Source organism: Dunckerocampus dactyliophorus, chromosome 6 (assembly GCF_027744805.1).
Source record: "Dunckerocampus dactyliophorus isolate RoL2022-P2 chromosome 6, RoL_Ddac_1.1, whole genome shotgun sequence".
Taxonomy (NCBI): Eukaryota; Metazoa; Chordata; class Actinopteri; order Syngnathiformes; family Syngnathidae; genus Dunckerocampus; species Dunckerocampus dactyliophorus.
The window spans coordinates 24,774,735-24,786,835 of NC_072824.1; the positions used below are offsets into that span (position 1 = coordinate 24,774,735).

At 39.6% G+C, this 12,101-nt stretch overlaps 1 protein-coding gene across 3 annotated transcripts in view; it reads left to right on the forward strand.

Annotated features, from left to right (window-relative positions):
• The window catches only part of grk4 (G protein-coupled receptor kinase 4), a 68,785-nt gene that overhangs the window by 27,197 nt on the left and 29,487 nt on the right, over nt 1-12,101 (forward strand). For all 3 annotated transcript variants that reach the window (XR_008570633.1, XM_054778381.1, XM_054778382.1), the window contains exon 3: nt 7,637-7,749. Coding sequence is in view for 2 of the 3 variants with exons in the window: in XM_054778381.1 (XP_054634356.1) it covers nt 7,637-7,749 (113 nt within the window). In the remaining variant the exon portion in view is untranslated. The remainder of the gene's footprint in view (nt 1-7,636; nt 7,750-12,101) is intronic.

The window sequence follows — 12,101 nt, forward strand, 5'->3', positions numbered from 1 at the left end:
ATCATTACGTTGCCGCTACAGTTTACCTTCCACATTTGGGTTTAGCTTTTTTTTTTTTATTAACCTTTATTTTAACCAGGATAAAAACTCATTGAGATTCCAAATCTCTTTGATAAGAGTGTCCTGGCCAAGATGCAGCAGCACAACCACAACTGTAAATTACAGCAATTCACACATTCTTGCACACAATAAAATACATGCAAGATTTTGTCATGCAAAGCATATATTAGGCAAGAAACATGCATTTAAACAGTACTGGAATCTTTGAATGAATGAATGTGAGTGTGAATGATTGTTTATCTATATGTGGCCTGTAATTGGCTGGAGACCAGTCCAGGGTGTACCCTGCCTCTTGCCCAGAGTCAGCTGGGATAGGCTCCAGCATTCCCCCCATGACCCTTGTGAGGACAAGTGGCATAGAAAATGGATGGAGTGACAATATAAAGTTTTAGTGGAAAACAATTGGCATCAGTTAACATGCCCTTAGCTTCATTTGCAAGCAAGAATTCTACTATGAAAAAAATACTTGACTAGTTTGGACTCCCCTCCTGAAATTTCAAAAATTGCAGTCTGTCGGAGTTCCCACACTGCTTTGGATAGATGAAGAATGCCTTGAAGCAGACATTGATGGCTTGAAGCAGAGTGTCCTGTTCAACGATGACAAAGGCCTGAGATGCTTTACAGATGATTTACAATTTCAAAAAGACTCAGTGCATCTCTAATTCAACAACATTTTAATACATGGTTAATCAATACAATATGCTCTGAAAATGTGTTTGGCCCACCTATATGACCAAGAGGCAGCAGGGTCAGGTGGTCAGCTATGCAAATGCTTCATAAATGCTTCCTTTGTGTCATAGTCAGGTCCAAATTGGTTAAAATACAAAAGTGTCAACCGTCTTATAAATATATTCATTTCTGCACTCAGTATTTGTTGGGTCACATTGGAGAGCAAACGACTGCATCAGTGTGATGTGATACGGAGTTGATCAGTCTGTGGCACTAGTGAGGTGTTCTAGAAGCCCACAGTGCTGTGATGGTGACGAACGTGTTGTAAGCTTGTATATGGGCTATTTTCTGTCTATTGTTAAGCTATTTTTCATGCCTGTCCCCGCAAGCATAGTAAAACAAAGCCGGAATATGTGTGTGTGTGCATGGACACATTCTTAACAGGTATACAATAGTATGTCCCCAGTTTGAATTTGCCTGGAATTGTCTTTAAACTGACAAATTACCTGGCTAACTAGCAAACTAACTAGCTGGCCACTTAGCTGCCGAACTCAAAATCAACTTGACCATACGTCCATGGGTATTATGAACAAAGCTCATTGATTCATAATGGCCAAGATCAGATGGAAAGCTGCATCCGTGTGTGCTTGAACATATAAAGATACTACTTTTATAGGTGACGCAACACAGACAATGTGAATTAGATGTAGCGTGCACAAACCTTTTGTTGATTGGCCTCACCACAAGGATGTCTCATCACGCATTCTCCTGGTGCTGCTACGGAGCCTCGTGGTGTATACCTGCGAGAACTTCTATCGACGTGACAAAGTCAAAAATAACCAAAGTGCTGGGTCATCCACGTTGAGCTGAGTCTGATAACCCAAAATGGGTACAACATTTCATAACCCCGCGGCTAGGTAGTTGAAATAACCCAGCAGTTTTCAGAGTGTAGAAATTCCAAGCTTGAGAGTGACTCAGGATGTGTTGGACCCTTGAAGACCCCTCATGGTCTTAGTCCCAAAGTACATACTGTACATACAGTGTTATGTATGCTTTCACAGGTAACAGTGCATCACAGCCTTCTTGCTATAGCTGCAGCATGAAGCACACTCCCCACCCCCACATGCGTATCCCTCCTGCCATCTGACTCTCTCCCTCAGTCCTACACTTCAGATCAACAGGAGAGCCATGATGAGAAAATGGCAATGAAAGAAGAAATGCTTTTGCGATAGGAAAGGAAAGCGCTCCACGGAAGGTTGAAGTTAGAAAAACTGCAGGCGAAAAACGGGGAAGACGCGTTGTCGCTAGATGTTTTCACGACACAAACTGCAATGAAACGCATCCAACCGAGAAACAGTCAAAGAATTACTAGTGAGTGATAACGTGTCAAAAACAGCACATACAGTAGATGCCTCTTCAAGTGTGAAGAAAAAAATGCACTTTGTGTGTGTCCCTGAGTATGCGTACTCGGCAGCAGTTAAGGGTTACATACGTCACTCTTACATAGAGCCTATTGCATAATTTCCCTATCACACACACAGCGCAAGATCAAAATAATCCCCTTTGCGTACTTAAACACAACGACGTGTGGACATGTGCACACACGCCCACACACGCAAAAGCACACACACGCTCATGCACATACTGTGCATGGCCGTATCCTGTGTTGTAACAGGGGATGGAACACGACAGTATAGACACTGTGATAGCAGTGTCTTTGTTGTGTCTTGATAATGTCAGGCATTTGGCCTTAGTCTTGACAAGTAGGCACTTCTAGGAATCCTAGATTACATTATGTTGGCTGTAGCTGCTGTGTCTGCTAACCATTCACTGCTCTCGTTTTCGTTCCATCTTCCTGTGTCTTTATATTTGATCTCTCCTGTGTTTCTGAAAGCACGTTTATGGAGTACCCTGCGTTATTTGAAGTTTCTGATTCAAAAAGCCAATTCAGCATCCAGTATGCCGTTTACCACAGTTGATTATGCATTGGAGCTAACCTGCTCTTTGAGCTGTGTGTCATTCAACTCCTGAGTTTCTCTTGCTTAGTTAAAACCTGCACTGTAGAAGTTGTCAGATAAGGCCGATGCTTCTCTTGTTGGACAAGGGAAATCATTTAGATCATTCGTAACTCTTTGGTGAGTTTGTATCTGCACAATGGATTTTTTTTTAAACTCTTATCACTGATGTCCATACTGCTCATTGTACGTGTGACACTTTTTTCTTTGCTGTCACTGCAGACACTTAATGTAACGGTGGACTACTATGGTGTCACATAAAATATTTAAATAATGCCATAGGATTCTCTACATTTGCATTATTCGGTGGGAACAACAGAAACTTGATGACAGTCGTCCCCCACCACTTTGCGGTGTGAATTTCATGGCTCACTCTATCGTGATTTTTCAAAAATATTTTCATAAATCATGTTGTTACGTGGTTGAATATAGCATATTATTAGTAAAAAAATGTGCATATTGAAGCAAATTTTACATATTTTCTGCCTAAATTAAGCCTTTTCAAGCATAAAAATGGCTAAATGAAATACACATATAAAGGACTCAGAAGATGCATTCAAAAAGTCAGTGACTCATATGTAGTTTCTACACTGGTCACTAGGTGTCAGTAATGTTACTGTAATGTTGAATGAGACTCGCTAACACCAGACTTGCCGGAACAATAAATAAATAAATCCTGAATAAAAACACGGGCTACTGTTGCGGCCGTACCCTAGGCCAAGCTACGAGTGTAAAGGTGACTACAGGGATGTTGCTTCATGTCTAGAGGGCTCTTTTGTGAAAAAAAAAACAGTTTTTTGAAGGTCAAACAGGTTATGCTGTAACTACGAAAATATTCCATTTATAAATAAGGAATCCTACTTTGGAAATTCAGTTTTCACGGCAGGGTCTGGAACAAATTAACAGTGATGAACGAGGGATTACTGTATATGAATCAACACACACATGCACATGGCAATATATTGAGGCCGGCAAAATTGTTGATTTTCATTTGATTTTCATTTATAATGTGATTCATTTATTTATTATCGTCCCAGGCCTAGTGCCCATGAGACATTTTTTTTCCTAAACAAGAAATCTTGTCACGTTTTAATCTCGTGAGATATTATGACTCAAGATCTTGTGACACCCCTACTAAATTACTGTACATATTACTGAATGTTGATGGCTGTGCATTTATAAACCCTAAACCTAGACAGGCTGACGAGAAACAAGACAAAGACATTACTCTCAACCAAGCGAGTGAGACACACACTTCCTTTTTGCATTACACAGTATTGTCTGCTACAAATGACCAGCTACTGATTTGTGATCTGAAATGTTTTTATATTTTACATCTTCTAAACTCACAGCGCTGTCTTTTTGCAGATTAAATAAACCCTGGATGAAGTCACATTAACCTTAAGGGCACACTATTGTAATAAACCAGCCCCACATTTGACAGCAGTCGTAATTAAAAGAAACCTAGCCTGCCACATGACTAACGTTATGTTAGCAAGGTACATTAACGTATTATTTCATTGATTTGCACTATGTTAATTTTACCTTTTTTTGGGTCTTCCACTCCATTTTAAGTGTTTTTGGAGATGCTGCAACATTGAAGATGTGCTGTTGTGGTATGTAAGTGGCGCGCTACTACGGATACACATCAGTGTTCAACTTGCTGTTAGGCCTGACATGCTCCCACACTTTCGACATTTAAAAAAAAAAATTGTTTTCCTTCTCTTTCGTCGTCATTGTCGTCTTTCCGCTCCTTCAAGCAAACATCCGCTTCTACCTCTGCGTGGGTGACGTAAGAGCTTTGGTGACGTAAGCGCACGGGACGAGACATTCCTCTGTCATTTCTTGTAATCGAGGTAATAGAATTACTCCAGGTCAGTTTAAACGATCATGTGGAACACAGTCTTATGTGCTGAGTGTGCTACCACTTCTTCAGCAAAGAGTAATTCTACTTCACTGTAATTGTATACAGCAGTCACATTGCTTAGCAAAGTATTTCACATATTCACATATGGCATATATGTGGACGAATGGTATTTAAAAAAACTGTCTTTTATATACTGTAAGTGCCACCGCCAACTCCTGCCCTGCATGCATATTAAAGCATTTCTAGTTGTTTTTGCAGCTGTGTGTGAACATAATTCAACCATCTTGTCTGTACAAGAAACCTGTCAAAAACGTAAAGATGAAACGCTCCTGTTTTTAACACGCTTGTTTAAACATACCCTTAATTACTCTCATGCCCTGGCTTACAGACTATTATGTTAAAATACAGGACCGAGGTAGCTATCCAAATGTATACAGTGTGTGGGCATGTTAGTTTCCCCACACCTATGCAACCAACGGAATTGTAAAGGAGCTGACCAGCTATTTTCATGGGATGTCAATAGATGCAACACATTGTAGTAGTCCGGAGAATTTATGAATGAAGACAACTGCGACAGGAAACAGTAAAAAAAACAAAACAAAAAAACAAAAAAACCCACAAACTATAGGGACATTAGGCAATGTGTACGTATTTTAGTACCCTGGTGGAGTATACTATACTGATCCAAACTGTACTGCTTAGTTGAAATAAGTTCCGATAAACTGTTCACTTAAACACATAAACGCCCCAAGCAATTGTACTGTACAGGTTTTCTAAATTTGTCTTTATGAAGCCTGCGTTTCAGAGCTATTTCCAGCTGACAGGGAAACACCAAAGATTCTTGGGGATCAATGATGTAACGCAATACCCGAGGGAAAGCACAATGCACTTCAGCACGAGACATTTCCTTTGTGAGCGTTTGCGCTTCAGATGTAAAACACAACAGCAGGCACGAAGGGGTGCAATAAAAGCTATATCTCTACAATCTTCCCCTTGCTTACAAGCGATACCTTAGACCTTGTGATCATGTGAGTAAGTTAGACTAATAAGCCGTGTTCTGTAGAGCAGAGGGAATTCTGGGTAATAAACTGTGCAGTTGGGAGAGCAGTCACAAAGATTTGATTTACTATTGCAGGTTGTTCAGTCGCTGTCACCCCTCAGACATTTTCATCCTGTGCTTCCTCTTCAATCCTCTGGACACAAGTGTGCATGCTTTCATCAGTATGTTTAGCCTTTTTTTGTTATTTGTATGTATGAATTGTGTGTGTTTTTGTCAGCTAGTGACATTAAAAGTCCTGGGCCTCCTTCAATTAGCATTGATGGATGTATGGCACAAATGGACATGAATTAGTCCTAATAAATGGGGCCTGCTGCACAGGAAGCATACACGCAAACACAATTTTCTGTATTACCCAGTAGCGATCACTGCAACAGTTTGTAAATGAGAAAAAACAATTGATTGTTGAAATGAAAATTGTGCATATGTTTTTTTTTTTTTTTTTCTTTATAGTAGTAAAAATGGCAACATTAGTCGATTAAGTTTGCTCTTGATAAGCCAGTTTGGTGGTAGGTTGGTAATGTCAGTAACCTGAAGTTAATATAAATATTTTCGTAAGGCAAATTTTCTTTGTAGTATGTGTATATTATGGATGTCTGTCGCCTTTGAATTGTAAATATACAATTTGCAATGACTGTAATGCACTGGTTATGCGAGAGGGGGATTAAGGTGTCTTCCTTTAATACACCTATTATCACACCATCAGGAAAAATCATTTGGAGTGGCAGGCAGCATTTATGCAGCAGTATAATAAAAAGTGACCGGCAGGATAGTGTTGGATGATCCCAATTTCACTATGTATAAGTCCACAGCCTTTTTAATTGGATTCTTATTTGTGAATTTATTCAAAAGTCTAACCTTTCTTACTTGTAGGTATTACTTTAGTCCAAAGTAATACAAAGGTTAATATCGATATTTTGTCGCAAAAGAAAAGTTAAAAGAATTGTGGAGTCTAGATTAACAATTGCTCGTATTTTGTTTAAATGAGTTAGCATTTTTTAGGACAAAAAGCCATGAAGAACACAGGCAGAGGAAAGGCCCAACTGTCAGACAACATAGAGAATACAGTGGAACGTCGGTTAGCCACGCCCGGTCAGCGTGTTGGTTGGAATTTATGGCCAAAATTTTGCCTCTGTTTGCGTGCATTCTCTGATTATCGTGCAATATGGCGCACGTCTTGTCATGTTATTAATACATTGAGTCCAACGGTGTTCTTAATGTATTTTTATCACAAAACGTCCTTGTGAGCACCTTATTAGCTTGCCACTACATGGAAACAGGAAGTGGAAGTCAGCTCAGTTGCCCTTTTATGATGTCATCAGCAGTTGACAATGTTAACTCAAAATATGCATTTATGCATTTTACATGGCTAAAACAATTCTAAATGTATATAAATGACAAATGAAAAGGATAAATGACCATTTAAGGCAACTTTTATCTTTATTGAAGACGACATTGTTGCCAAAGACACAATGTAGCCCGGAAAAACACAACCTTTGAGTTATTTCTTGAATTTAGTTGTTTCTCACCTTCTTTATCAAATATTGGCACTTGCGACTTTCTTTGGCTCCATTTTGTGCTGTTGAGGTGAGAAACACTATTGAATTCAAGAAATAACTCATGGCACAACACTATGGTGGTGTCCGTGTTGATCACGCTACCACTTTGTGTCTTTTTTAACGACACATCCTCAGTAAAAGTAACCTTGAATGTGCATTTGTCACTTCCGTTCATTCATGTATTTCTTAAGGGGAAAAAGTGATTTGGTTAGAGTACATTTCGGTTAGAGTCTGACCTTCTGGAACAGATTAATGATGCTAACCAAGGTTCCACTGTAGATCATTATTACTTTCTCCTGGAAATGTGGGTTTGGTAGGTCCATATTGGCACTGTTGTGTAATGTTGATAATCAAATGATAATAAATTCTGCCTTTCTCTTTCTCTTTTCGTCATCTCTCCTCCTCTCAGACAGGGACTATACCAGTCTGTGTGAGAAGCAGCCCATTGGTCGGCTTCTATTTCGTCAGTACTGTGACACCAGGCCAGAGCTGAAACGCTGCATCGAATTCATGGACGCTGTGGTAAGATTTTGAACATGCTGGTTTTTCTGTTTTCTTTTCACACAATGTTTTTTTATCCTTCTCTATTTGTCTGGTCCTTTCAACATCCTTACATTCCCTCCTGTGGGATGAAGAGTGAGCAAAGTGAGGGATCTGACCTCTCCCTGTTTTTGGGAATAACATTGGGTGTTGGGTGTGCATGTGTGTGTGTGTGTGTTTGGGGGTGAGTATGGTGGGTGTGGGGGGTGTCAATGTAGGAGGTGCACGTGATTAAGTGACATAGATCGGCTGTCAGAGTGCAGACCTCTCCTCTTACTTTATGCACTCATCCGTGAGGTCAAGCGCATGTCATCCCGGGGAGCAAGCAAACACAGGCCCAAGATTGTGTCTCGGCCCCCGGAGGTATGTGGCAAAGCAAAAACAGGAGCAAATCGTATATAAAAGGAACACACATTAGTGTTTTTTTAAGTTTTGGCATGCCTGTACTGGTATACCTGCACTTGGTGAAATAATGTTTTTATGATTAACATGAATACTTCATGTCATGTATATGATACAGAGTCGGTTTTCTTTCAGCTGGGCTTGTTTTGATACAAAACACTTGAGTCCTAATAGCCTACAGCATCTCCCTGCCTGCAGCCATATTTGGTTTTGCTATCTGTACAACAGAGGTACTGACTCAAGCGTCTTCTATGGAAGTTGGGCCAGTAGTGTGACTCACCTTTTGAGTCAGGGACAATTTCAAGTCATGCTAAGCGTGACGCCTATCAACAACAATCATTGCGCATAGTTACAACAGAGTTGTGACCGTAGGATTAGCACATTAGCATCGTCAGTTTAAAGACAGCTGAAACATTGTTTTCTTGATTTGCCAGTTGGCAACTGTTTGGAATGTAAATTACAGCCACAAATAGGTGCAAAACACCGACTGTCATTATGAAAACCCTGTAAGTGCACGGCATACCAGGTAAACGTCAATGTTCTACATCTGGACGGAGCAGTCAGGAACAAGACGACATACTGTACACACTAAGGAGAATTATCCCAAAACAGCACTTTCTTCACACACACTAATTCTGCAAGTGAATCACAGCTGTGTATTAAGTCAGGGGTCCCCAACCATCTGGCCGCAGCCCGGTACCAGTCCTTAAGCAGGGCCAAACTACATCAAATTTGATCTAAATGCATATCAACTGTGGAAATAAAAGCTCCTCTTTTATTGGGAGAATAATATACTGTTAAAAAGCCCATAGTTTTTGCATTTTTATGTTATTTTGTTTCATTATGTTTCGTGGAGCGTTTATTCCTAGTGGTCCTTGAGTCCTTGAGTTGTGTGCTCCGAGACTAAGTGAAAGTTTCTCCGATGCCGCCACAAATGGATTTATATTTTTTCCATTCTTTTCTCACCTCATCATTGTTCCCAAATGCTGGTGTTTGGTGTGAATGCACAAAGGTGAGGATTGATGATGTTATGTGTGTGTTGAATGCTCATGTTCGTATTTATTCGCTGTCAAGTGAATTCATGCTTGCACACTGGCTGATACCCACACAATAAAAAAAAAAACGATGTGATCATCTTCTCTCTGGAAAACAAACTCCAGGCTCATACCAATGGTGAGTCTGCATTCATTTTGTGCTTTTATTGTGAGGAAGGTACTTTTTCTGAGACTTTTGTTCAGTGCAGTCAGACAAGATGTAATGTGCAGCACTTTTAATGTGAAGGCTGGAAGTCTGTTGTTGTCGTCCTTCCTTCATGTTAAGCTTTCACAGCATCAGTGTTCATCTTAATAAGATCCTCGGTTATATATACTGTGATATATTGTGTATACAGTGGTGTGAAAAAATGTTTTCCCCCTTCCTGTTTTCTTATTTTTTTGCATGTTTGTCACACTTAAATGTTTCAGATCATCAAACAAAATGAAATATTAGTCAATGACGACACAACTGAACACAAAATGCAGTTTTTAAATTGAACTTTTTATTCTAAAGAGAGAAAAGAAAATCCAAACCTACATGGCCCTGTTTGAAAAAGTGATTGGCCCCTCTGTTGCCCCTCCCCAGAAAGAAAGTAATTGAGATCTATCAGTCTGGAAAAGGTTATAAAGCCATTTCTAAAGCTATAGGACTCCAGCAAACCACAGTGGGAGCCATTATTCACAAATGGCAAAAACATGGAACCGTGGTGAACCTTCCCAGGTGTGGCCGGCCAATCCAAAAAGTCAAAAAAGACCCCACAAAAACATCCAAAGAACTGCAGGCCTCACTTGCCTCAGTTAAGGTCAGTGTTCATGACTTAACCATAAGAAAGACATGGGGCAAAAACTGCCTGCATGTCAGAGTTCCAAGACGAAAACCACTGCTGAACAAAAAGAACATTATGGCTTGTCTCAAATTTGCCAGAAAACATCTTGATGATCCCCAAAACTTTGGGAAAATACTCCGTAGTCTGATGAGGCAAAAGTTGAACTTTTTTAAAGATGTTTGTCCCATTACATATGACATAAAAGTAACGCCACATTTCAGAAAAAGAACGTCATACCAACAGTAAAATATGGTGGTGGTAGTGTGATGGTCTGGCACTGTTTTGCTGCTTCACGGCCTGTAAGAGCTGCTGTGATAAATGGAACCATGAATTCTGCTGTCGGCCAAAAAATCCTTAAGGAGAATGTCCGGCCATCTGTTTGTGACCTCAAGCTGAAACCAACTTGAGTTCTGCAGCAGGACAATGATCCAAAACACACCAGCAAGTCCACCCCTGAATGGCTGACGAAAAACAAAAGGAAGACTTTGGAGTGGCCTAGTCAAAGTCCTGACCTAAATCCTATTGAGATGCTATGGCATGACCTTAAAACGGCGGTTTATGCTGGAAAACCCTCCAATGTGGCTGAATTACAACAATTCTGCAAAGATGAGTGGGCACAAATTCTTCCACAGCGCTGTAAGAGACTCATTGCAAGTTATAGCAAATGCTTGATTGCAGTTGTTGCTGCTAAGGTTGGCCCAACCAGTTATTAGGTTTAGGGGCAATCACTTTTTCACACAGGACGATGAAGGTTTGGATTTTTTTCTCCCTTAATAATAAAAAGTTTTATTTAAAAACTTCATTTTGTGTTCATTTGTGTTGTTTGATGATCTCAAACATTTATGTGTGACAAACATGCAACAAAAAAAATTCAGGAAGGGGAGTAAATAGTTTTTCACACCACTGTAATCTCCGACTAAAAAGAGTAAATGTCCGAAATACGGTGCCAGACAGGAAACGAATAACAAAATAAAAGCACAGACAAGGAAATCACGGTGGAACAGAGAAAAAACAAACCAAGAGTCCAACCTGTCATGTGGAGCGTGACAGTTGTAATGGTATGATTTCAACACTATTTATGTAGATAGTGCAACTAGCCCATTATGCATAAACACCCTGTGGCAGAAAAACCCAGATCATGGTTTTTCATAAAATATATGTTGGAGAGCTGAACTTCACTGTGACTTTATAATGTAAAAAAAAAAAGAAAGAACGAAAGCTGTGCGAGTTTACTTCCAGTTATAAAACCACAGTGGCGTCGTCTGCCGTTATGTACAGTACAAAATGTGAGGCTCTTTCATTTCCTATGAAATTTTCCTTCTCTCTTCTTTCGCCGTGTCTCTTTCTTCCTGTCTTTAAAGGTTATCCCAAATAGGATTTCTTTTCTTTACAGTTTACACATACTGGGGACGTGTAGAGAACCTCTCCACATGTATGGAAGCAGGTTCCAAAATGTTGTACGCCGCAAGGAACTTGAACAATTTAATTTCAAAGTTGGTGGGGTTTTTCAACTTGGTGTAGAGCTGTGATGTTATATGAGGAACACTTCGGTTTAAAAATGGCAGATTACATTGACACAACATACAGTACACGACGAGCTCCGAAACAAACCGTGATTATAGTGAGGATAGTTTGTCTGACGCTTAATTTTCATTTTTTGCCAACTACGAAGAAGAAATGGCTGATAAACCAACATGAATTGTCCCTTTTGGGCGCAGGGGATCATGTATACATCCATATCAATTTGAACTGGAGATAGTCAAGCCTGACATTTGTGTCCATAACTGTTTACGTTTTACTAATTATAGTTCCTCCTAAATGCCACTAGCATAGCATTTGAAATGCCCTCCTTATACAAATGCAACATTCATGAATTATTTACATTTGCATTTTAAAAATAATGTTTTTTATGTGAGTTAGCTACTTTTATTGGTTACATTTTGTCAACTATGTAAACCGTTACAGACTCTACAACTGCCAATTACAACATGTTATTTAATTTGGCCAACATTTTACAATTCAAAATACAAAATCACACTGCTTTATGTACTTTAGATCTGTTTCACATATC